This window comes from Alosa pseudoharengus, unplaced genomic scaffold (genome assembly GCF_046254945.1).
Source record: "Alosa pseudoharengus isolate Yale_2024_CS ecotype anadromous, Long Island Sound unplaced genomic scaffold, YU_APseudo_1.1 YU_APseudo_1.1_scf_5, whole genome shotgun sequence".
Classification (NCBI taxonomy): Eukaryota; Metazoa; Chordata; class Actinopteri; order Clupeiformes; family Clupeidae; genus Alosa; species Alosa pseudoharengus.
This window is the reverse complement of record NW_027468837.1, coordinates 17,247,452-17,272,929: the sequence shown is the minus strand read 5'-3', so window position 1 is coordinate 17,272,929 and position 25,478 is coordinate 17,247,452. Positions and strand designations below refer to the sequence as shown.

The following is a 25,478-nucleotide window of genomic DNA, read 5'->3' as shown; positions in this document are numbered from 1 at the left end:
AAGTCACTCTATGTATTTTTTATGTCAAATTTCATTGTAGCTACAGGTATCTCCCATTAAACAGTCCCCATTTTGTAAAGGTTTAGGGTTTCGGGGCTTTGCTTCACCAGGGAGGAGTGAATGGCTGACATCTGATATGTCACTTTTTAAGGGACGTCTCAAAGCTTGTATAGAATGGCTCATAACATTGAAATTCATGATGGAATAAATTCAAAGTAATTAGCAGTTATAGCGGCACAAGTCTGGTAAATATCAGGCTTGTTTTGGGGTGGGGGTGAAGTGGGTGAAGTGTATAAAAATACTATCACTTTTCACCTGATTCAGGATGCATTAAAAAGAGCCTCTTAGTTTTCATACAGTTATGCTGAGATGAGGACGTACATGTGAGTTTAACTTGTAATAAATACTTTTTTTTTTTAAATTTGACTTACTTTGCTACAGTACCTATTCATTAACTGATCGACTGAGTCCATGCATGTTGTAGAGTAATATGAGAGTGACAATCTTTTAAGAGATCATTCTATGGTTTAATAGCTTAAACATCACTTAAAATGATATAATTGTTATCGGTCACTTTTTAGTGAGTTCTGTGAAGGAATGTTAGCATGATATGAAAGGCACTTGTTTTGATAGCATGTGGAACTTATTGCCTAAATTCCACCACATACTTATTGCCATACTTTGTTAAGCAGGAAAACCTGTTTAACGATTGAAACTGTATAACATTAAACTCATGCCATGTGTTGTTGGGACCCCATAGGAGTCACCAGGGACCACGTCTACATTGCATCAAGGTCCTCCATCAAGGGCAATGGAGGGAGGGTAGGTTACAGGAATACAACTCTACAGTAGTTCCCAAGAAAGCACAGTCAGACATTTTCTTTTCTTACCTTATCGTTTATCTTTACCTTATCTTACCTCTCCTATATAATGATCAATACTGTGTGTCAATTACTAATGCATCTGTCTATCTATCTATCTATCTATCTATATATATATCTATCTATCTATCTATGTCTGTCCATCAAGTGCTAAGATGAAAATTCAGTCTGAATTATGATATATAACTTTGTGAAGTAAGCTGCACACACACACACACACACACACACACACACACACACACACAAAAACATTTTTTTTTGGCAAATGGGCCTTAGATTTATTCTTAACATCATCTCATGCACAATTAAGGATAACCTATAGCCCGATAGACCAATAGCTCTGTCTGAGAATCTTATTTTCGATGGATGGAGTTATTTGAATTTTACATGACAAGCTACTGCAGTCAAGCACCCTCATGACACAGAAGAGTAGGCATGTTATGCTTCATTCACCCAAAGGTTCATTTTTGGGGAGAGATCAGGTCCACTGACACCTTTGAGCCTGCCAAATCTTTCCCTCCATACATCTGTGCCAAAAGATACACCGATGTAATGATAATGGCAATTACAGGTGAATGTATAACAGAATAACCATGAAAACATCATGATTTAAAATAGGTCACTTATACCTATAATTTGGAGATCCCTTTAGCACACAACAGCAATTTGGCACAGAATACATACTCTTACCTAACCATTCTAGCACCCCTAACTATTATTTATTTTAAGGTCGGTGACAAAGTGTCACTTAATGTTTATGCCAAAAATACATCAATATATGCACGTTCATTCATAACATTTAATAATTTATTCATATCCTACTGTTGTCTTACATGCCAGTGATATTTCAAATTCCAAATCATAATTCATCTTTTTTCTGGAGTTTGAAGGCAGCAAATGTGACATTATATTTGCTTACAGGTGGCTGTGTAAACTGAATTTAGCAATAGTTCAATACTGACCTGTTGGCTAATAGTGACATTAAGATCACACTCAAAGTAGGCTGCTAAATTCAAATTCTGAACATGAATTAGGAAATAATAACAGAAGAATGAATTATGTTTAATTTCGAATTAGGCTATCCAAAAAGCATTAAAAGGCTAGAGTACACTAGATATCAAATGTAGGCTATTATTAATTTGACTCCTATGTTTAATCAAAATGGCCTACGTGGTCAAAAAGTTTATCAAGTTACAGTAGCCTAAGCAAAAAATAAATATTTAGGACAAAACATGCGGCAGTAGGCTAATAATAAACTAACAAAACACGAATAAAAGATGGAGCAGCAAGTTCGTAAACAATCGCTGTAAATGTAGCCTACCCACGACCTCAAAACCAAGTCGTGGATTTCGATCGTGCAGTATGGCAATTTATCCTCATTAATTTCCATTCAGACAGTGGGGGGAAACATCTCCATCGTTTGAAAACACACGTCTGCGTAACGTCTGTTAGGCTACTACTCAAAACATTAACATAAAAAAACATACCTCTATACACACTTTGCGACCGCCATTCATTCATGTCTCCAAGTATTCCGAAAAAATCGAAGTATCTTTTAGACGAGCAAAGTAGTGGTTCTTTATCTCACTGATTGACAGCGAGAATACAGATATTTGCTCACTCGGGAGGTCGCTGGTGCACAGGTTTTATTTACAAACATTAAAACTGCACACGGTGATGTGCTGTCAAATTATAGACCTTGAATAAATTGACACATATAACATTATTTCTAAAATATAGGTTTCACTTAATTTACAATAAGACTCTATGATCGCAGGACACAGCGCTCCCCTTTGTCTGTTGTGTTTGGTCTCGCCCAAACTTGCTTCGGATTTTAGTTCTCGTCTATGGCATCACATTCATTCAATTGAAGGTGAAAGTCTGCTTGTCCCTACGAGCTTGTGCTCTCAATGGCTTTCAGGACTTCTTTTATTTGAATGCCTGGACTTTTTTATCATTTCGCCCTGAGAAACCAATAATGGATATCCTATGGATTTTATGGATACTACCCACGGCATTGGCTGTTGAAGGTAAGATATGGTTACCACGATTTGGTTTTCACAGCATCTTGCCGAGAGTTTATGGTTACGGCATGTTATGTTTTGAACGCCTTCCAAGAGCAAGGGGACGCACAATCAGTGTTAAGCTTAATAACAAGAGGGAAAAAACGCAATGAGTATTTGTTTGCGGGAACAAGCACTAGGCTTTGTAATGATATTTTCTTTTTTTTTTGTCCTGGTAACAGAAGGATAGGCTACACTCGCTGGTTAATAGAGTAACGTCAGGTTCCTGTGCCCGAAACCGCGCAGGTTCATTGCATCTCTCAAAGTAATTTCTTATCGTTTAACAGTGTTAACCATTTGGTTTCTGACCGACCATGCCATTGTGAAATTTTCAGGTTCTGTGATTAGATGTAGTTAAGGGGGAAAAACACTTTGCAATGGTGCACTACTTCGCTTATGCTAAAGCACGTCACTCTCTTCAAAGAACACAAGCATAGGCGATTGACTCATGACATGATTTTTCAAATATCAATTATACTTTTCGCTGCTCCCATCAACATGTATAGTATACGTGGTATGCATATACATGAGTGTGCTCTCTTCTTCAACAGCTATGATGCTTCTATTTAGCCTGTCCTGTAGGACAATGGAACAGGTCTTCAGTATGCGACACACGCTCATATTTCAGGCAGCTTAAAAGGGTTTAGTTATTTGTTCAATGTCCACACAAACAATTAAGCTGTCGCATAGACCAGGTCCTAATGATTTGCAGTTTCCGCTGAATAAATTAATCCTCTGCCGTTTCCATGCGTGAAGAGTCCATTCTGTCCATGGGGTAAATGAGCCTCTCGTGGCTCTCGCTAAGGCCGTCTCCTGTGAGCAGGTAGCGCACTCAGCACGAACGTCAAGACTGGTGTCTCCAACTCCAGTAGTAACATTGCACATGTCTATGGTGCCTGCCATTAATAACATTTCATCTCAGAATAAATCATTGTGAAAAGCTAAGGAGAAAAGCCATGATGTCAATAAATGAAATTTAGTCAGGAAATCAAACTGTGAAGTCTGAAATTCAGAGGAAAGTTCTTGTCAGTCACTGCTCGGCGAAACACTTCTGTGAATCTTTAAGGTTGGTATCCTGTGTTCCAAGTTGAATTGGATGAAGTAATGCACAGAAAAAACTGAACAAAAAAATGGAAAAGCAACAGCAATAGCACATCACCAGCTTATTAATATTATTAAGGCCTACACTTGGATGTAGTAATCTGGAGATTCTGGACTGCAAACGTGAAGTAAATCATGAAATATTTTTCACAGTTCACCATATATCACCATCATGTACAAATTAATTGAAATATAATGTATTTTAATATAACCCAGAAATATTTAGAGTGAGTTTTTACAATCTTGCCAGTGCTGTGTCGAAATTAGGCGCTGCACTATGTATGCCTTATGTGCTTTTAAACACACATTTATTCTGTTATGATTTACAGCCAAATCTACAATGAAGTGCTTTGTGGTTTAGAAGTATCAGACTTTAGTGCAATTCATGCAATTACAAAGTGATTATAACAACTTAACGACAACACTGACAATTACATTACTTGTCACTATTAATCTATTACAGGTGATTGTAAATTGAAATTATGAATTGAAAGGCATCAAGTAATGATAAAGAAAACCATTCAATTCTAAACAGAATTCAGTAGCAAGGTTTGAATTCTGTTGATGACCTTGCGTGGCAAAAAACAATACTTTTGTGTGGGAAGCCATTGGCAACTAGCCCAGGGTTAGTAATAGAAGTAAAAGATTTGTGCAAGATGCCCGTTTCAAGCATGCCTCTATGCTTTAGGCTATGCTTGAGATATCTCCATATGGGGTGGGGACGGCAGACTTTCATGGCAGACATTTTGCTCTGATCTCTCTCCCTTTTTTTCCGGCTAATTCCAGGACACGACGTGGCACCCTAGTGGTCTCTTTTTTCTCTCTTTTTGAATGTAAACACGGCTTCATGAGAAGGCACTGTCAAAAAGGAAAGAAGATATTAAGGCTGTGTAGTACAGAATGGCTGTCTGTTGATGGGGGCCCTATATTAGTATGCTTTTCATGTGTGTGGTTATGCTCCGTGGGTATGCGTAGGCCTACTTTACCAAGGTTTTTGTCCCCTCTTTCGTCTCTCATTAAAAAGAAAGGGAATAAGAAGATAAGCATCAATTATTGTAGATGTAGTATTTGTATATTGTAGAAAGTAACTTGTAATAGACAAGATAGGCCTTTTTTTTGGAAAACGTTTCTGTGACAGATTTAACTCGTGATATCTTCGGTTGCTGAAACTACATTTGTGACGATCGTGAATTTCAGTGTTGTGAATGGTTGCTTTTTCTTTTCGCCGATCTTCCCCTTGATGTCACCCTAGCTTGTCAGCCAATGAACAAGCAGCATTAAGCCACATATGAAAAATCAAGAGTTGAAAAAGAGGTCACAGTGACTATAACCCCCCCCCCCAAAAAAAAAAAAACACGCTACAAGACATTTTGTGAAATTACATTTAATCATTTTTGTTTTTATGTTGTTCCCAATCTAAATGTTGATTACACTGTTGAAATGGTTTCACTAAATTACACCATTTAAAGTCTGTATACTAAATATAGATTAATTCTGTCATGATTTTTATCACAAATTTGGAAGGGAAGATAATCTCTGTTTGAATTTTTAAACAAGAAAACATCTTGAATTTGGTCTTTAACAATTGTACAATTTTGGCGACATGTTAATATCAGAGGGGAAAAAAGTTTGTTTTATTGTTAGGGCCATGAGTTACGTCACTGTTTTTTTATTTGTTAAATCATCAGTAGAGAAAACATAAATAAGTTGCCGTTAGTCTGTGGGTGTGCCTCCTAACTAACTTTTAAACAAATTACTCCTTAGGCTGATTATTTTTCATAAAGTGTTCTGAATTTGATTAATGATTTAAAGATTGCTCAGCAAGTGACATGTGAGCTTTGCCTTCTGTTATGTTTTTATTTAAAATGATCTGGTTGTACTGTGTTGGCTTTGATGTTACGCTGTTCTTTCCATGAGGCACACTCTTTTTTTCATCAGCTTGCTTTTGATTCCTGGCAGTTTCAGAGTGAGGTGTGTTTTCAATTAGCCTGTGTAATTAATCGGCGCATAATTAATTAATGAAACCACAACGCCTGCATATCAGGTGTGTTGAACTAGTCCCGATATACTTACTCAACACGTTCATCAGTGTGGGATAGACAGGGCCTACACGGCAGTCTTCTAGTATTTACACATCCACTCATTTCAATGAGGATTAGAATGCAATGGAGGACTCTTTATATAACTGGCAACCTCAAAAATTCTGAGCAAATGCAAAGCAAAATGGGTTGTGGTTATAGACCACTGGGTGGTTATATAATTTGTCGAATCCTCGTAGATTTAATTCCATTGTGATTTTTTTAAAACCTAGAACCACATTTGAGATGGCAGGTTCATATTTGGTCGCAGAGCGGAGAGCTGCTGATGGCATTTTAGGCCCACGCACATTAATTAATTGTCCAGTCAAGAGGACAGAGGGTTGAGCAGAACCTGCGCTCATTTTTAACTGGGTCGAAAACTGACTCCGAGCTTGAAAAAAAGACCACTTATGGTCACTATTTTATTTAGCCAATGTTAAAGTGATTGTGATTTAGTGTGGTGTGATTGTCATTCAGTGTGCCAAGTTTATTATTTAAATTTTAGTTTCAATTTAACCAAAGTGTTTTTTGTCAGATTAGCAGCTCTCTGTAGGTTTACATTGCACAAGTTCAAAGCCATTTTGTGCTACTGAAACAGCATCCTCTTAAAGGAAATAAAAAACCCCAGCATGGTCTCTGTTACACATTGTTAGTGTCTTACACTTTTATTTATGGATTGGTGTAAAACTGACTTAATAAAACATTATGTCACTATCTTCACCTATAAAACCTAATTATCGACTAAATATTTTTGTCAGATTAGATATTACTTTGACTAAAATGTGTTCATGAAAACTTTGATAATGTTATCAGGATCGAGAGGCTAGATGAAAGCTTTTACGGCGATACTTTTCTGACTTTAGAGCATTACAGCCGAGTGTGTCCTGTCTTTTAATGGAATATCACATTGCGTCCTCTGTAATTTTCAGAACGATTGGTTACAAAAAAACACGAACACAGTTTGTGAGTTTGATATATATATATTTAGTGAAATGTCTCAGCAACAGTTTTGTTAAATTACCAATCAAGGTGTGCTAAACTTTAAAAAGTCAAAAAAACTATTTTAGCATGATTTGTTTGCTGTACTCATAACATTTCCAACCTTATTTTGCTTTCACTCACAGCACGTTCCACACTGCCAAATTCCAACGCCGTTGTAGCAGATCAATAAAATTATTTGTTTGTTAACATGGCTGTTTTGATCAAGATTTCCGTTTGAAAATCTTTGCCAAGTCTGAATAAGCTGCTTTCAAATGTTAATTCAAGCAGTCCATTTTAAAACTGTAACCCGAATGTGGGCTGTTTAACTGTGAGCCTACATAGACAAACACACACACACACACACACACACACACACACACACACACACACAAACACACACACACACACACACAATTTTGGATGGGGAACAAAAGACAGCAAGCTGGAAGGTGGAATGTTTGTGTGTGTGTATGTGTGTGTACAGTGTGTGTGTGTGTGTGTGTGTGTGTGTGTGCGCTTGTTTTTTTTATAGGGGGGGGGGGGGCTCTGAAACAGGATTAAATAAAGGTAAAATGAGCGGCGTTCCCAGTTCTGTGCTTTCTCAGTCGGCCCAGTGACGAGCAGATGCAGAGAGCTCGTCTGCACGCCAGCCTCCACCAGGGCTTTGACAAAGAATGAGCCCCCATTCACAGCCCTAATCCACGCCGCCCAGGGCCCGGCTATTGTCACTTTGCATGCAAAATTTCAATTAGTGCTGGTACCAGTTGTTTCTCGCGAGGGCGGGTGTCACGTTTCGGGGACATGCACGGGGTACCTTGCCGATGCGTCATGGGGGGTTTGGGGCTGGGATTGGGATGGGAGGAATGTGAGGGAAGCAGGCAAATGCTGGGGAATGCCCCGTACACAAACCACTGGTCTCTGGTGACGGATGACGTCATCAACATGGTAGTAGTGTTTGGTGCTGCCCTTTTTGTTGTTGTTGTTTTTTTGAAGGTGTGATTACATAGTAATGTGCTGGACTGGAGGCTTGAAAATAAAGGAGCAGAAAAATAGAGAATTGTTAACGACCTATTCTCTTGGAGTGAAAAACACATTCAATCATTGCTGCTCTGATTGTGTCGTAGCTTTAATAATACACACAAGATCAATGTTGTCTCACTGGGTGACTGGGAAATCTATTATTTTTATGTATTAGGTCATCTCACTCACCACATGTTCTGCATACAGTAATCAGCAGGTCCAGCAGGGGGGGATAAATTATTCACCACTTAGACGTGGACAGATTTGCTCCCACATAACCCTGCAAACACCAATAGGTATGGGTAATTTACTCATAAATTAAAATACGCAGTTTATTATATTTGAAATGTCATTTTATACCATTAATCTCTAATTGAGAAACTGTACACTCCTTCACATTTAGACACGGACAAGCTCTGAAATATCCAGAGCAGTAGGAGGAAAACTTGACCAGCTGTTTTTCCAATTAAATGTTTACTCAGTGGCTTACAAGTGATTTCAGCACCAGCGTCAGGAAAGTAAAACTTGTGCAGCTCCAATCAAAATCCCCACAGTGGGATACTCAGTCACAGAGCGAGTCTCCGTCTTTTGTGTGGGATGGGACAGAGAATATGTGCTGCTACCCCCAGACACACAATGAGACAGCCAGCAAAAGGAAAGCCACAGACTGAGGAAAGCAAGGAAGCTCCACCCCCCCCCCCCCCCCCCCCCCCCCTCGGTGACATTACGATTAGGAATCTCCTCTCAAAGGCTGCAGTAGGGCCATTTATTTATGAATAATGATTTTGAATGAATCACTAAACAGAGACTCGAGTGGGAGAGTGGAGGCCACATAAGACTGGTTTTCTGTCTGCTCAATGGAGGCACTGAAGAGAGACACATGAGGAGGCATACACTGATGGAGACAGACTGGGCTTTTCGATCTATGGCTGGCTGTGTATTCTGGGCATGCCCAGTAGCACTGTGACGTTTTAATGATAGAGGTGTGTGTGGTCTACTGGACTGGCATGTATTTTTGCTGAATTTTACTGATTCCAATTCAGTTTGAAGAAATGGCTTAACAAGATGTTCTTTTTTTTTTTTTTTTTGCGTCTGTTCTGTGGTTCTGATAAGTTTCCATGAATTAGATTTGCTGAGTGAAGTTTTAATCAAGGGATAGGAATTTGTACGGAGTGCCAGTGGTGCTTGTGCTGTTTTCTCCTGCTTGTTGTTGTTGATTGGGATGCTGTAGGGCACCTCTTTGTAGTAGCTGCAGATGAGAAGATTCGCTGAGGACGGCGTAATGCTGCTCGTGAAAGTAGGTTAATTTCTAGAGGGAGAAATGTGCAGCCTAAACATCCTTGATTTAACTCAACAATGCTGATTAGCCGAACATCAGATGCATGTACGCAAATGTTCTCAATGTGTGCAAAACACATTTTGAGGAATAAGTCACTCAATTCTCCACATGCTCTGAACATTATGCCAAAAACACGAGCTCTGCACTGAAAGCTACAGTACCTATTGACGTCTTATGGGAACAGTATAGAATTTCACCATAAACTTGCTTTTCTTTCTCTCTCTCTCTTTCTGTCTCTCACTCTCTCTCTTTGCTTTTCTCCAGCTTTTCTTTTGCCCCAATACTGGGAGTAGTCTAGTGAAAGGGGACAATGTAAGTCCTATATGTTACAGAAAATTGTATTCTTTGTTAAGGATCAGTTGAAGGTGGGGTTGTAAGGTCATGAGAGTTTTTTTGGGTGTTGTTTTTCTTCAAATGGGTAAATGATAGCTGTGTTGTTCCACCTTCAGGCTGTAATTGTTTCAATCTGCCGTCAGTAACACAGCTCAGCTCACTGAGGCCCACACCACTGTGTGACTAATGCCCTTTGTAAGGACTAGTTTTCAATCATAATACAATAACATGCACATTAACATTATTTGTATAGTGCCTCTCAGTGGAATATTTGACGTTTGGCGACCATGCTGGTCTTTGCGGCGCGGGTGAAGCTAAATTGCAGCTTGATTAGCTTATAATTTTATCTGTGCCTGTCCCCTTATTTACACTTGTGAGAGCCTTCTATTGCTCACAGATGCTTTCAGTGTGTAGGTTAGCCAGAGTGTTGTCGCTCAGACACAATGATGCAGTCTGGCTTGGAGATGCTAGCCCTGATTGAGGTCTGATTGAGACACTCAGAAGCGGATTTTTCCAGATGCTTAGCCACAGCACCATGGTAGCCGCCGAGTCTGGTCCAAGTGCAGCGACGGACCGTACACAATTGCCTGTGAGCTCCCCGTAGTGACTGAGTGTTTAAACTGAGATCTAGGTCTGGGGAAGTGGTGGGGATAGCCTGCACATGCAGCAAACCTCACTGACACATTCATGTAATTTTAGCAGGAGCGTGAAGGCAAACTTTTTGGGTGGAGAATGGGAAAATGGCAGAAGGAGGAAACAGGGCTCAAAATGAAATGGAAAGCCAGCGAAGCAGAGCTGGGAGACATCATACAGCAGTGGCTCTCACATCTGGCTGCACCCCTCCCCAACCCCGTTCACTCTGATGTTCTTGTTTTTGCCAACAGCACACCTCAGCTGGTGGTTTTACAGTAGTTTATGCTGCACCGTAAGTGCTGAAGCTAATTAAGTTTTAGGAGCTAATTGAATAACCGTAATTGCATTAAATCCCCACAGACATAAGTGCTTGGTATGAACCATGAAAAGTATCAAAAGAAGAAAGAAGGAAATATTTTTTATTACTAAATCAGGTTTTTTACAGTGACTGGCTTTAACAGGTATGAATCAGAAAGCATATTTATGACATCCAATTACGGCCCAATTAAATGTCTTTATACATCTCAAGATCACAAGTTCCCTGCAGATCAATTGCATTCCCATGGGACGTCACATGTGTAGGCTAAGTGGCCAATTAAAATCTCGAAAGAATACTGGCCCTGTGTTCGGTCCTGTATGCAAATGCTGTACATGGGAAGAGAGAGAGGCAAAGATTTTCCAGCTCAGCTTGCAGGGTGAAAAACCATAAAGTGGTCTTGTGGCCCTGTCGACTTGCCATCAGAGACAAGGTGGACACTCCTGGGAGCAGTCACCTTGCTCCTGACATGAACAATCCTTTAAAATATGTTAAGGTTATCAATCACGGACACAGGTGTGTGCACACTGCCACTGGTCTCGGTCAATGCCATGTAGAGCAAAGCATTTCTGTGATTCTGTGGTTGAAGGACAAGGATGGCTCCATGTGTAATGACACCTATGTTAAAAAAAATGAAATCAGAGACTGTTGGTCAGATGTAAACAAAATCAGTGTGCAATCCTATACAAGTGCCAACACGTGTTGACTCCCACAACCCCCCGGAGTCGATACAAACAGAAATTAATCCTGCCTTTGACATGATGTGCAAGCCAGATGAAAGCCTCTAGGGTGAAAACAGCAACCTTGGTTTGTTAAAGCATCTGTGTAAAGACATAATGTACATGTGAAAACTAGTACTCTTCAAAAATATTTACACTGTATTGGTACATGGGCCTTAAAGGAATGATCCAGAGTTAAAATAACCTGGGGTCTATTTATGGATGATAACGAGTACAAACTTTAGTTTGGAAGCAAAATGACGTTAATCAGAGAAGTTTTCAGCCAGACCATTGTTTGCATTTGGAACAAAAATTGTTTATAGCCTGTAGCAGCGGGCATAGAGCTACATCAAAATAAATCACTATTTTCCAACCACTGACAAAGCTCCAATTAGCCTCATACTTCGGTGGTAGTGTGGATAGGGTCCCTATAGGGTAAAGCTCAGTACCCCTCCGATCAATATATTTTTGCTTCCAAACAAAAGTTTGAATTTGTTATCATCCATAAATAGACCTCAGGTTGTTTTAACTCCAGATCTTTCCCTTAGTGGAGTAATCACACATCAACATTTTTTGCAGTTATATAATTAGATAAGCCAGCCGAAATGCTCGGTGACAATGCAGAGTCTAATAACATTGGCAGCTTTAGCCATATGAGATATTGCCAATGGCACAATTGCTATAGAAAAGCATGTGTATAAACAAACATGTCTGATTCCATAATAATGATGACTGACCATTTTATGCTATATGTGAGTCTGATTTCAGTGCAAGGCTTTTCAGTGTGAATTTGACTGATTACCAGATTTCACCCAGCACAACTGCCACCCAGGGCAAGATTCAAATTTTTGCATGTGTTGTAGGACCAACAGTGTTCAGTCACAATGACATCAATTAAAGTGGCATACGATTTGCTCAAGGTGGCCATTTTGGTATTCTTCTGAAAAAAGAAAGCCTCGCTGGTGCTGTGGTGATTTGGCAGAGGGAGTTATAGTGAGCTGGGATTGCCATCACAGTCTCAGCCAGCTCAACCCCAGAGCTCTCAGAAACAATGCCACCCTGATTGCATCCCTCCATATGATTACTTCAACAACAAAAAAGAGACCAGCCATTTTCACCTGCACCATCACTATCCCCACAGCTGCTGTGGTTGCAAAGCCTACGTGATGTGCATTCACCAGTGCTCTCCCTCTCGTGTCTCCCCTGCTGCCTTCCTGTTTGAGGCCTTTTCTCTCTGCAAGGAGTTCCTCTGTGGCCTTTGTGTAACTCCTGTTGGTGTGACTAGAGTAAGCTACAGTAATGTGCTGGACATCTGCATTCAGAGAGCTTTGTGGTATGTCTAGAACCTAATTCCTTCTCACCAAACATGGCTAACAGGTTTGGCACAGGACAGGACAAACAAAATGTCCCCTCCTTTCCCCTAAAGCTATGGGGTAATCTGTCTCTGCCACTGTCCAGTGATGTCGCCCCCGGCGAATGGACATGTCTTTATGTGGTTAGCGCCAGGGCTTCGCCAGCCACAGTGCTGTGGTAACAGATGACACTTGTCTTTATCGCCGTGGGGTGGGGGTGTTGTGGCCGGTGAAAACAAGACAACAAGCACTGCGGTGCGACGAGGGCTGCCATCGTGCCGTGACTAAACACGTGACATTTTCGCAACTCTCGGGTAATCAACTCAGGCTGCCTGGAGAACGCTTCAAATGAAGGCCGAGGGTGATTGCCACACAGTTGATTAGCTGTTATGCATTAGCCCATGCTAATTTGTTATTTATGCAGTGCTGTACGACTGCTCAGGTTGATTTTTAAAGCCCTAATTTGAGGCTTAACTTGTACAGCACTCTCCAAACTGATTCATGAAATCCTTGGTGTCACAGTACGCCCTTAAGTCAAGTTAAGTCTCTTCAGGAGTCTCTCCTGACTCCATTCACGAGCCCTACAAACCGCGTATTTCAGGTTTTTTGAATCCTTTACTATTAATGCCTTGCGTAATGCAATGAACTGCACTTTTATATCTGCTCTTTGATGTGCACAGAAGGCCTTCATTTCTGCCTGCTATTAAATGTGTCTGCTTCTGAATGGCCATGAAAAGCACTCGACATGTAACTAGACCTGTGAGAAAAAGAAATTAAAGTCAAAATTAAAGTAATGGTCAGTTTAGCATACACGTATGATTCAAATGGACAGTGTTTGCTTCATTGGGCACATAAAGCGATATTAGTTCCAGTTCCGACAAAGGAGATGGCCATGAGGGAATAGTTAAGAATAGAGCTTCTTAATAACAAGATCGGTCTCGGTCTCTTCGGTCTTCAAAAGACAGAAGGCAAAAGAGGGAGCGAGAGAGGGAGGTAAAAGGAGACCTGGAGAGAGAGAGAGAGAGAACATTAAGCAGTGTAGCACTTGAGGTATTTGTTTGCATATAATTGCATTAGCCTTCCACAGAGGGAATTAACAGAGATAATTAACTGATTTGGCCCATGGCTGTGACTTGACTACTTTCATAAAGCGGCTCCTAATCTTCTGTTGTTTCCAGATTAATTCACAAGGATCATGAATCATAAAAGAAAAAAAAAACTTCCAACCTCAACAAAGGGCACCTTTAGAGTCCCTGCTCTTTAACCAAGTAATTTCCTCTCCCTTCTCTGCTGAGAGTAGTTAAACCATCCATGTATACATTCAGCCAACATTCACTTACTTAATGGCTTACTCATTACAGGATGTTTTGAGGAAGTTGGTTGTCCTGACAACCCTGCATGTTGATAATGCAAATACCATGGGAAGAGCATGTGTGTAAAACCTGTGGTAGGCTACTAAAACACAAAAGTGAGGAGATAAAATGAAACGCCACAAGCAAGGGGTCAGTGCAAACAGAATGGCAGACACCCCTCTTCTTAGTGCTTAATCGTCTGTAGTCCAATTACTCAGGACTGGTCCTGAGCAAAGGGGCTAATTTTCCGCACAGATTTAGCCTCGGTAGGCACTTGGAGGTGGGGTGGGGGTGTTCAGCTTAGTGAGGGGTGGCAGGTGGGCCACGACAGGCTATGAGTCCAGTTTTGTTCTTTTCTTTTTTGCTTTAAGGATTTGCTTGAGCTTAAAGGCACACAGAGACAGACGAGCAGACATGCCCAAGAACACTGACTCACACATCTGCACGTCTCTGTGTATTTTATACGTGGTGACATTGTGGTAGCTTACTGCTCCGACCGGCTCTACATAGACTTTAATCAAAAGAGCTCTCGCCTGGTGGAATGCTACGCCACTCATTAGAGCACCAAATCAGAAAGCCATTTGAGCTGGCTCCTATTTGAACCCAGTGCAGAGCAAAGCAAACAGCTCAGATGGTGCTCTGAACCCAACCAGGCTCAAGGCACTGCAAATACTTATGAGCTCATGTAAATGAATGGTTACAGTGCAAAGAATTCACACAGAAAGGCATTTTTAATGACAGACATTTAAACAGCCCAGGCGTCTCTGCCTTGTTCGTGACCACCATTTTGTAAGCAAACCAGAACTGGGACAGAATACAAGCTGTTTCTTTCTTTTTTTCCCTTTTTTCCACCACTTCGTGTATAGCTTGGTTTATTCTTGCATTTTTGTGTCTTCCTCTGCCAATTCTGATTCTGTAAAGATTCCTGTTTTTTCTTTTAACAGGAAGCAAATGTCCAAAAAGACATACCGCACAGGCACCGAGTAGCCAAGACAGAGTGATACGCGTCCGTTGGGGTCAATGAAACGATGTCTGGGATTACTGTAGCCATGAAGTTACACAGCACACCGAAACAGGAGCACAATATACGGGTTCGAGGAGAGATGACTATTTTCCATGCCTTCCACAGGCAGGGCCTTTCAGATAGTTATCATCGTGGATCATTTGGGAAGGCAGCTGGGAAATCTATAGCTCCCCTACAACCCCCCCCCCCCTCCTCCCCGTTAGAGATCAGTGTGTCGTCAAGGTATGGGTGGTGGTGACGGAGTCTGATAAATGAGATGAATAAGTCATGTGATAGGCACCAAATGCGTCAAATGTTATTTCTTTCATGCAGTCAGGCGACCGCCGTTATCAGAGCGTAACACAAACTGTCACATGTATCGTTTTTCTGCGCCTCTGTAACTGGACCACATCTCTCAGCGGTCCGCATCTATCTGATGGACGACTTTGGCTTAGCAATGCATTTGTTTTGGCAGCTGGATGGAAGCTGTCGATAAATGTATAAAATGAAAAAGTGAAGTATTTGAATCACAGCCATTTCAGCATATTCACTGTGCATGGATGTGCCTCCACCAAAATACATTTACAGTTCAGCCCACCCCCCCACCCCCCCTCCCCTCCTTCAGCACAACAAAGATGATTAACCTCTGGGACCAATATTAGGAAATAAACAGTTCCATGCAAGCAATTTCCCCTGTTTATGAAATGCTGGTTTCCCATGAGGAATTGAAAAGTGGATGAACCTATCAATTACAAGAGGATGTGGCCTGATTCGGCTTCTTCTCCCTGGTGCTTCGTAAAAGTGCCTCCCGAGACAGTGATAGAAAAGCATCTGTGGCTTTTTAGATAATTGAATTCCGCTTCTGTGTTTTTAGTATTTGTTACAGTGTGCCAAGCTTTAGGATTTACCATTCACAAAGTTCTCACGGATAAATAGCTTTCCCTTTTCCATCTCTTCGGATGTATCATGCATTCCATCTTCATGAAGGGAAATAAAATGGTATAACCATGCTTTGTGCTCCTATGGAAATAGTGTTGGTCTGCACAGGGACAAATAATGTTCAAGCGATCAGTTCACGTTTTCTGTCATTAGCTAAATCAAAAAACAGATTGCCATTAGGAGAGGCTGTAAATCATTGTAATGTTTCGCCTCCACCCCACCCCCAAAACTCTCATTGTAGCTCAAATGATTAAAATGTTCCACCCCTTCCAGACTCACACATGCACATGTGACACAAAGGCCCAGTTCAAATGAAAGGGAACACGTGGTACAGCTCAGCTCTGCGCCACCCATTTCTCCGTCCTCACAAAGCGAGTGAGTGAGTGAGCGAGCGATCCCCCTCTTCTTCTGTGGCCACTGGTAATTTGCGGCGGACACATTGCAGGCATGTGGTAAGTGAACGAGTCCCTTGATGGACTCGCTGTCAGAAGCCTGCTCTGTCGAGTGATTGAAAAAACATGTATGGGATTATGACCAATATCGTCCCCCTCTCCACCCTCCCAACTACCACCCTCCCATGCCCCATCAAATCCCTTCTCCATGTACAGTTTAGACTTGCACTGTGTGTCAAGCCTTTTGTTCAAATGCCCCTCAGCCTGGTTTGAGCGACGGCTTGACTGATGAAGCAGGCTTTGCCACTTGTTTTTGCCAGACCCCCCTGTCAGGGAAAAAAAAGAGTGATCCCTGGATTTCAAGACTGATTTAGCTCGAATGTAGCAAGCAATACCTCACGTAACCCCCTCCTGCCTCAGTTGTGCCGACCACATATGCTATATGCTAGCACCTGCAGGATTTACCCATAAGGCTCAATGGGCTTCAGAGTGTGGGAATGAGAGGCCTGGGGCTGGATTAGTATTGAGGGGGTGTGAACACAGGGGTCAGGAGCCAGGAGTTGGCCTTGGAGAATTTTTTTCTCCAGCAAACTGGTCGCTGCCACTCCTGTGCTATTTGGTCACAATGCTGCGATGGGCTGTTCAGTTGAGTCCAGCTTTTGGCTCTATTGCTGTTTTTGTGCTCAGGTAGAAAAAGTTAATATTTTTCCGTTTGCTTAGTTTGGTAAGGTAGCCAGATTCCAAGCTGAATGTTTTTGATAGTGCTCACAGATGAGACTTTGACAGGGAACATGCTTTTCTTAAAACTGCATTAGCATACATGCAGCACTTGAGAGGAGGATCTTGGTTCTTGGATGTGTATCCTGGTGTGTTTGCCAAGATGACTGGAAACAGTGATGGCTGCCCTGTCTCTCAGAGCTATTAAAAGTGGCAGCTGACAAGACTGTGCATCTGCCTCTTTGTGCAGCCATTTGCCAATTTCAAAGCTAATTTTAAACTGACAGCTCGATTTGAATAGGGAAGGGGAAGAAAACATAACAACACACGGCCCAAACAAAATCAATTCAAATTTTTATAAAAGCCCTGTAATAAACCTTTTCATCTGAAGACTGAGACAGGCAGCAAATGGTGGTGCCTGCCCTGCACACATAATTTCATCAGAGTTTTCTTGTTTTTGAACAGTTGGCCTAAAATCCATGAAAACAGAAAGTGAGCATCTAGCATGCATACAATCCATTGGAAAATAGAACCTTAACTTTAGGAAAAATATAATTGTAATATCAAGCACAACATGCTGTGGTGAATACAACACCAGTAATTTTCTATTATATGTTTACTGCCTGAGAATTGTATAATATGAAATATATACCAGCACCATCAGCACATGGGAGCAAGTCTTATTGAAAGAACACAAACAGAGGCCACATGATAAACACATTTGCAATTGTATTTCCTGTTCAAAGACAATGCGGTCAGTAATTTTTCAGGGACCCCTGGCATGGTGTGTTGCTGTGGGCTGGATTGCAGCAATGTTTTTGTTGGCTTTCGTTTTATTTGTTGTTGCAAAGAATCACAAGAATTTTTTTCTTGTTTGTTTGTGATTTTATAATGGCCTGGATCCTTGAAACGAGCTCCTAAATAAACTCATTTCCCAGAAGACTGATCACGGGGATTGGAATGGCTTTTTTTGGAATCAATATCAGCCAGTTTTTAATTGATGCACATTAAATCCTCACCGCAAATTGCATTTGGACTGTTTGGCTTTGGTCAATGGTCACAGTGGATAGATTAGGCCTGTCCCGTCTCAATTAAACTCTAAATGATGGACTGCTATGGATATAGTAGACTACTCTTTGGGGTGTTTTCTTTTTTATATATCTATACTGTGTGTAGATAGATACACATACCATTGTTGACTGCAAGGTTAAAAAAGAACTCTCTCAGGTCACAAAAGGCCTACAGCGCAAACAGCCATTACAATGGTGTTGTTATTGACAAATTAAGGACTGTGAAGCCACACGTAAACAAACAGTGACATTGTGCCCAGGGCACTGGATCAGCGCCGGAGAGGTCCGCCAGCTTACAGGATGTCCTTGATATCATCCTCTTGATCTGTCCTAACAACAGCAGTGGGTGATTTAATCGAATTGGTCAAGCCAACCTGGCAACCCCCTAAAATCAAATCTGAAAGGGGGAAAAAACCTGCAATTGAACGCCATGTGCCTCTATCATACCCACAATCCATCAGCTCTGTCAGGGTCTGTTCTGACCAACCCACCCCCTCCGAGAGCCCACTGTCAGGTGTTTTAGATCACACAGTGACTGGGCCTATTAGAGCGGCCTGATGAGAAGCACATGCTCCCGGCGTGGCCACGGCGGGCGAAATCACGTCTGGACAGAGCGAGGGGCTGTGCTGCTGGCGGTGGGTAATGTATGGAGATTGGGCTGACAGCACCTCTCGCTGCTCCTCATAATGACTCCATTTGACCCTCTTTTATTCTCTCTCTCTCTGTTTCTAGCACTCATACACTTACACAGGCACAGACACACACATACATGCACACACACACACACACATACACACACATAGACACACACACACACACACAAACAGTACAAGAAGCCTTAATGGAACATCCTAGTGGCAGGTAGACACAGAGGGAGGTAATGCTTGCAGCTGTATTGTGCTTTGTGTGTGTGTTTGTGTGTGCGTGTTTAGTTGTGTGTGAGACAGTGTAAAAGTGAGATATTGCTGTGTTTCAGTGATGGTGAATTCTGTAATTCAAACTGTTTGTGTTCCCCTGAAGCACAGTTGTCTTTGGTGTCATGTGGTGGGCACCTCAAGAAAAAGTAAACACAGTTGAAGGTGAGGAGAAAAGGCTCAACCACACACACACAGGCACACACACACACACACCAAACATCTTTGGTTGCCCATTCTTTGCGTCCCTATTTTGGTAACTTAGTGTGTCCTCCAGGCCTGAGAGGAGAAATCCTTCAGCCCAAAAGAGGGGATTGCTCCTCTTAGTCCACTCCACTTGAGCTGGCTAGCTGCGGGCAGTTGCTCAATGGCCCTGCTGACAACACACAAGCCCTCACACTTAAAGGATGTGCACTCAGCTGCTGTTTGAAATAGCTCTCTCTCCATCTCCCTCCCTCTCTCCTTCTTCTTCATGCTTTCATCTATTGGGGGAATAGCCGTTTTCAATCAAAGCATTTCCACTATAAGAAAACTTCCTCACTCCCCCGTTTTGTTGCATTTTGCCACTGGCCTATGCAGACGTAGAGCGCCAACAGGTATAGACTGGGGAGGGGGGTGGGGGGGTGGTTGGAGGGATCAGTGTTGAATAAGGCATCGCTTGTCACTCTGCTTTGTATTAAGGCTCCGTCATAGCGGCAGAGGATTGGGGAGCTTTGGCTCGGCCGGCAGCGAGCCACAACTCTGCCTCCGGCCATGGCTGCACACGTGTGTGTGTGTGTGTATGTGTGTGTGTGTGTGTCTGATCCAGACACGTTAGCCAGATGTAGGAGGCTAATGGCACGGTTTCCTCTCACCTCCCAGTGTTAGAACAGCTGCCCGAAAAAGCCGTGGCCGCGGCACAAACAAAAGGGGAGCCATTCCGGTGTGGATGGGAGAGCTGAAATCAGAGAGTAGGGTGGGGGTGGGATGGTGGCATAAGGGAAGAGTGCACATTTTTAAAGGAAAAAGATGGAAGAAAGAAGAGAAGAGGAGGAAATGACAAAAATAAACCAGCATAGACATAAGAAGAAATGGGAGGGAAATGGTCTCATAGTAAAGAAAGTAATGGACAGATAGAGAGAGACAAAGAGAAAGAAAGAAAGAGAGAGGGAGGGAGACAGAGAAAGAAAGAAAGAGAGAGAGAGGGACAGACAGAGAGAGCGAAAGAGACAGAAAGAGAGAGAGAGCCAGCCAGACGGAGAAGGGCAGCATGGACTCGACAGTGTTCTCGGGTTTCCCGTGCGTCTGCCTCCTGTCCTGCGGTGAGCTTAGGAGCCGAGCGGAGCTGAGCTGCAGTCTGCCGCTTTGTGAGCGCAGTGTCGCGTCGGCAGGGATTACAGGTGGGGAATGACAATCACGCGTGCTCTCCATCAGACACCACCACTAACCCACCCCCTTAGACCGCTCCTTGTTAGCTGGAGATGGAGGGAGATTTGGGGGGGGGGGGGGGTGTGGCTCCCTGCCTGCAAGATTTCGGCAGAGGGGCGAAACGCTCCTCAGGGACAGGCGGTAGGAATGTGCAATGTTCCATCAAAGCACCCCGTGAATTAATTAACTGCATGCATTATTCAACACGTTTGAACTGCGCCTCATAATACCAAAGTGTTTTTTTTCTCCCCTGGTCCCTCAGCCCCCCTTGGGAACAAAAGAGTGCAAAAGAGTGTATTTTGAGGGAAAGTAGAAAAGTACAGCTTCTTTCTGGACTTTTTTCAGTTGAAGATACTGGCCTCCCGATTTCTCAGGATGATAGATTTGGACTGTGTTTTCATTTTGTTAGGAGAAGAACCAAAATATTGTTTTATCGTTTCCTCTAAGACTATTTCCTCAGTAAGTGGTTTGGACTTGTTTTCATCTAGGTAATGTGTGAACGTGGTCTTGGTAGGTCTGAAATAAAAAGTAGTTTGATAACATACTTTTGTGACAGTTCTTCAAGACTTTGACATGAGTTTTTGCATCATTTGGATAAATGGAGGAAATGTTCCATGTCAGTATAGTTCTTGATGAAATATTTATGGTCTAATAACATCTGTTCTGTGATTGCAGTATGGGGGTTTGAGTTGGGCAAGAACACATTCAATAATAAATGTTTTTTGGCCTTGTGCTGTTTGTCCTCTGCTGCACTCGGTATTTGACTCTCTCCTGTGCATTAAGTCGACCACAGCTGTTGAAGAAAATAAATTGTGCTCAACATGGCAGTGAATAATCACCCGCTCACCGACTCCAAACTTAAACTTGGAGGTGTCTTTAGCCTACACCGCTGTGGACAGATTCTTTTAAATCTTTTTTATAGACCCTTGCCACTGTCCTTTTGTTCAAGGTTAGCACTGTAAATGGCTCATTACAGCTATGTGTCTGGGGTTGTCTCAGCAAGTGCAGACAGTTTTGTTCCAGGTTGGTTGGCTGTGGCTAGCAGGAAACAGCTAAAGAAAAACAACACACCAACATCAACAGCTCTCCCTTCAACCTCCCTCCTTTTTTATGCTTGGCAAATCAATTTAAAACAAGACCCAGACATTACCCTGTCCTCTTCTAGTGGCTGTGAGTTTATTTGTCCAAAACCCCCCTTTTTTGCAGTGGGTTATGAATACTGCATGAGGGTCCCCCTCACTCCCTCACAGACTTCAGCAGAACCGGCTGTTGAAGAGCTTTTTTTTTTAATACACAAACTCTTTCTTTTTTTTGTCCGGCTCTCGTTCCTCTGTGTGGAACTTTTAAAACAATCATTGCGGTTCCTCTCCGTTGCTGTTCACACAGTCGAGACATGACGAAAAAGAGCCTTTCAATTCTATTCCTTCCCTTTCTCCTCCACTTCACACTGTAAACTGTTATCTTAAGCTGTGACACTTGGATGGATTTAATGAATTTGCACATGATAATTGCGCATTTTGGTCCCATCCCATATTCATAGCTTATTCATTTTTTTTTTCTTTTTTCCTTACTGTTTGAAGTGTCAGAGCTCATTGTCTGTAAAAACTGCCGAGGCATAGCACAAAAGCACCACATAGGGAAAATGAGAAGTAACAGCCCCTGACGGCCTTAGAGGACAGAAAATAAATGATTAGCTTTCTTTCATCTTTCTAAGTGGCCTCCTTGACTACTGAATAGCAAGTGGCGGCCGCATTTATTTAAAACTGAAAGACAACAAGCGGAGCGCCGCAGCGCTCCCCTGGTCTCTCACCTTTGCGGGGGATATTATTGCACCATCAGGGTGTGCAGCTGACAGATAATGGGCCTGTTGACCTAAGAAAAGGTAAGGCCCTTTCCTCCTGCCGGACCGTTGAGCACCAGGCTGGCCCTCCTGCTGTGTGGCGCTTCCCAGACAGATAAGACTCTGGACAGTCCACCTGCCCCAGCCCCTCCCCACTATGTCTTTCTCTTAGCCCCCATCTCCCTCCCTGTACTTGCCCAAGAAGGAGCCTCTGTCTCCACTGAAATGTTTTAATATTACTTGGTCTACAATGTCACATAGTAGCACTATGACCTATTACTGACCAAATGAGCATTTTGCAAAGTGACTATAAAAGTGATCTACATCGACCACCACCTTGATGTTGTTACTGTGTAGATGATTTAGAGTGCTTCTGAGATGATAGTATGGATGGGATGGGATTACCTGTCCGGGCCGGCCATTTTCCTCTGTGTAGGTGAGATTTTAAAAAAAATTACTTTGTGAGGAATGTTGGGTCCCCTGTCCCGTTGTTTGGTGTGCCATTGAGAGGCTTTGTAATAGGCTGTCTGTGTATGTGTGTGTGTGTGTGTGTGTGTGTGTGTGTGCGTGCGTGTGACACTGCTAGCCAACCGCCTCCGCCAACAGGAGGAGTTTACACGGGTGAGCGGCAGCCCAATGTGATTTTCAAGGAAGGCCATCTGTACAGCGAGGGGGGGAAGCAACTCAAGGGGGCCCACACTCGCTCGCACGGACCAACTCACGCAGGGAAGCCGGGCATAGCAGATTAGCAGCTAAACGCTACCTTTAACCTTTTATTCTTTTTTAAACGCTATCACAGGGGCAGATGCTCTCTGCCAACGTCGCACAGCGCGGCAAGCGCTTAATTGTGTTTTCTTTCCAGTTGGAGCTATCAGGGGAAGCAGCAACCTTTAACCTTGCTAGTGTGCTAGCATGGCACAGAAGTATATGCTACGTATGCTAAAAGCTTGCTTTGTTTGGCCACAGGAACAGCTGGTAATTTAAGCATGAGTCTCGCATGGTTCTCCTCTGCCAGAAAAGAGGAAGATCTGAGTCACGGCTGCCTCATGAAGAGTTAACGAAAGTCTCCTCTGTCTTTTTCATTAGCGGGCCAAAGAAAGCCAGGGAGGCCCAACCTACAGATGCAGCCAGTAGGCTGGAGGCGGAGAGGGTGTATGCACATACACAGGCTTCAGGTCTGGGAAACGAAAAGTTACTCGCTGCAAACAATAATCAAATATTTTTGTTGGAGCGTGCAGTCCGACATGAATGTAGCAAACGGCTCTCCCCCTGTCAGCAGTGCATTTAATATGCTCATTATTCAAGCCTCCCCTGGCAGGCCCCGGGCTTTTGCGCCGACCACGAATGTTCAACACAAGAGCCGCACACTGGCAAATTATCTCTAATCCTCTAATTAAGTATAGAGGGTACCATGTCTGATAGCCCGGCACAGCCCCTGCTAGCGGCCTAATGATGAGCGACAAACACATCAGAAATCTTGCTTTTTTCGTTGGCCCCCGCGTTGTTGGGTAATAGCTACGGCAATTGAAAGCAGATGTCTGCCACGCTAACGTTTCACCCAGGAGTATCAGGTTCGTTTCCATTTGGCTTGATCAACATCTCATTGATTGTTCGAGGACCTTTCTATGTGTGTCAAGGGGATAGTGTAGTTAAAAGTGTCAGAAACTTCAGCGACGTGGCACATAACTCAGCATAATGTGTTTTTTCTTTACCTTTCTTTTCCCTTTTTTCCCTCCCTCTCTGTCTTTTTCCCGCTACGCTCCACTGAAGTGAACCATGGACAACTTTGGCGAGGTTGACATTTTGACATAAAGATCTTGCTGGGGAAATTCTCGTTAGGTGTATGTATGGAATATATAACCTGAAAGGCCCGAGGGTTGTATTGACTTGACTCGGGCCTGTGAGAAGAGTCGTTCTGTTTCCTCTGGAGGCTGTCCAAGCACAAGCGTAGTGTGGCCTACTGGCCTGCAAGGATTATATGTGCTGGGCTGTGTTATTTCAGTATTCTACTTTTTCTCTTCCACCGCGCGTGTGTGTGTGTGTGTGTGTGTGTGTGTGTGTGTGTGTGTGTGTGTGTGTGTGTGTGTGTGTGTGTGTGTGTGTGTGTGTATCAGTGACACAGCAAGCAAAGTGCACAGTGCCATGCGAGCACAGGAGAATTTTGAAACGCAGCAGTAGAAGGCACAAGGGAAGCAGGCCTGCGTCTCCTCTCTCACAGCGTGCATGCAGACTGTTTTCCCTCGCCACCGCCTTTTAAGTGATACGGCACGTCGGCTTCGGTTAGCGGCGAGGAACCATGGACTATTTTTCCGCTTTTTATTTATTTATTTTTCTTCAACAAGGAGCAGCTTTCATGTTGGCCTTTCACAGATTGGCTTGGGATTTGATTTTCTTGGTGTTTTTTTGCTGTGCGTAATCTCTGCGGAATTACCCACAACACGAACCCAAATGTGAACTCCGGCCGAGAGCGATGCACTCACTCAGTCGCTCACATACTGAGAAGAGATCTAATTTTTAATCTGCTCTGGGTGTATTTATATTGCGTGTGTATGAACTGGGCGAGTGAGTGAATGTGTGTCTGATTTCGCTTGTCTTTATCTCTACATCGCCCCACTTTTCCGCCCTAAGCCACTAAAGCCGGCGATGGAGCTCTGAGCAGTCAGTGGGGTTTGCGGAGAGAGCCTTTCCGCGCTCTGAGTTGTCTATGGGGTTAGCAGAGGGGCCAGCGATGTCGCACAGGTAGAGCTGCAGCTGGAACTTCCTCTGCCAGCTTGCTGCTATCTGCCAGACTGGACGTGCTGTCTCTTTCTCTTCTCTCTTCCTCTCTGTATGTTTGTCTCTCTCCCTCCCTTTCTCTTTCTGTTCTTCCCTGTCTCCCTGTCTGTGCATGGCTAGCTTCCCCAGCGATGCCCTGGCGATGCCTGTCTTCGCTCTGGCAGCGAGAGTTCCATCTGCCCTGGCCGGGCTCCAGAGACTGTCATAGCTCGAGCATAATAATAAGGAGGAAGCCTCAGATCGGTGCCCGGAA

The 25,478-nt window shown here is 43.0% G+C and overlaps 1 protein-coding gene across 1 annotated transcript in view; it reads left to right on the top strand.

Annotated features, from left to right (window-relative positions):
- Positions 1–2,816: 2,816 nt before the first annotated feature.
- ephb2b (eph receptor B2b) overlaps positions 2,817–25,478 on the top strand; it is a 179,402-nt gene continuing 156,740 nt past the window's right edge. Inside the window, exon 1 of the mRNA XM_076267683.1 lies at positions 2,817–2,911. Coding sequence (XP_076123798.1) covers positions 2,860–2,911 — 52 coding nt within the window. The 5' untranslated portion in view covers positions 2,817–2,859. The remainder of the gene's footprint in view (positions 2,912–25,478) is intronic.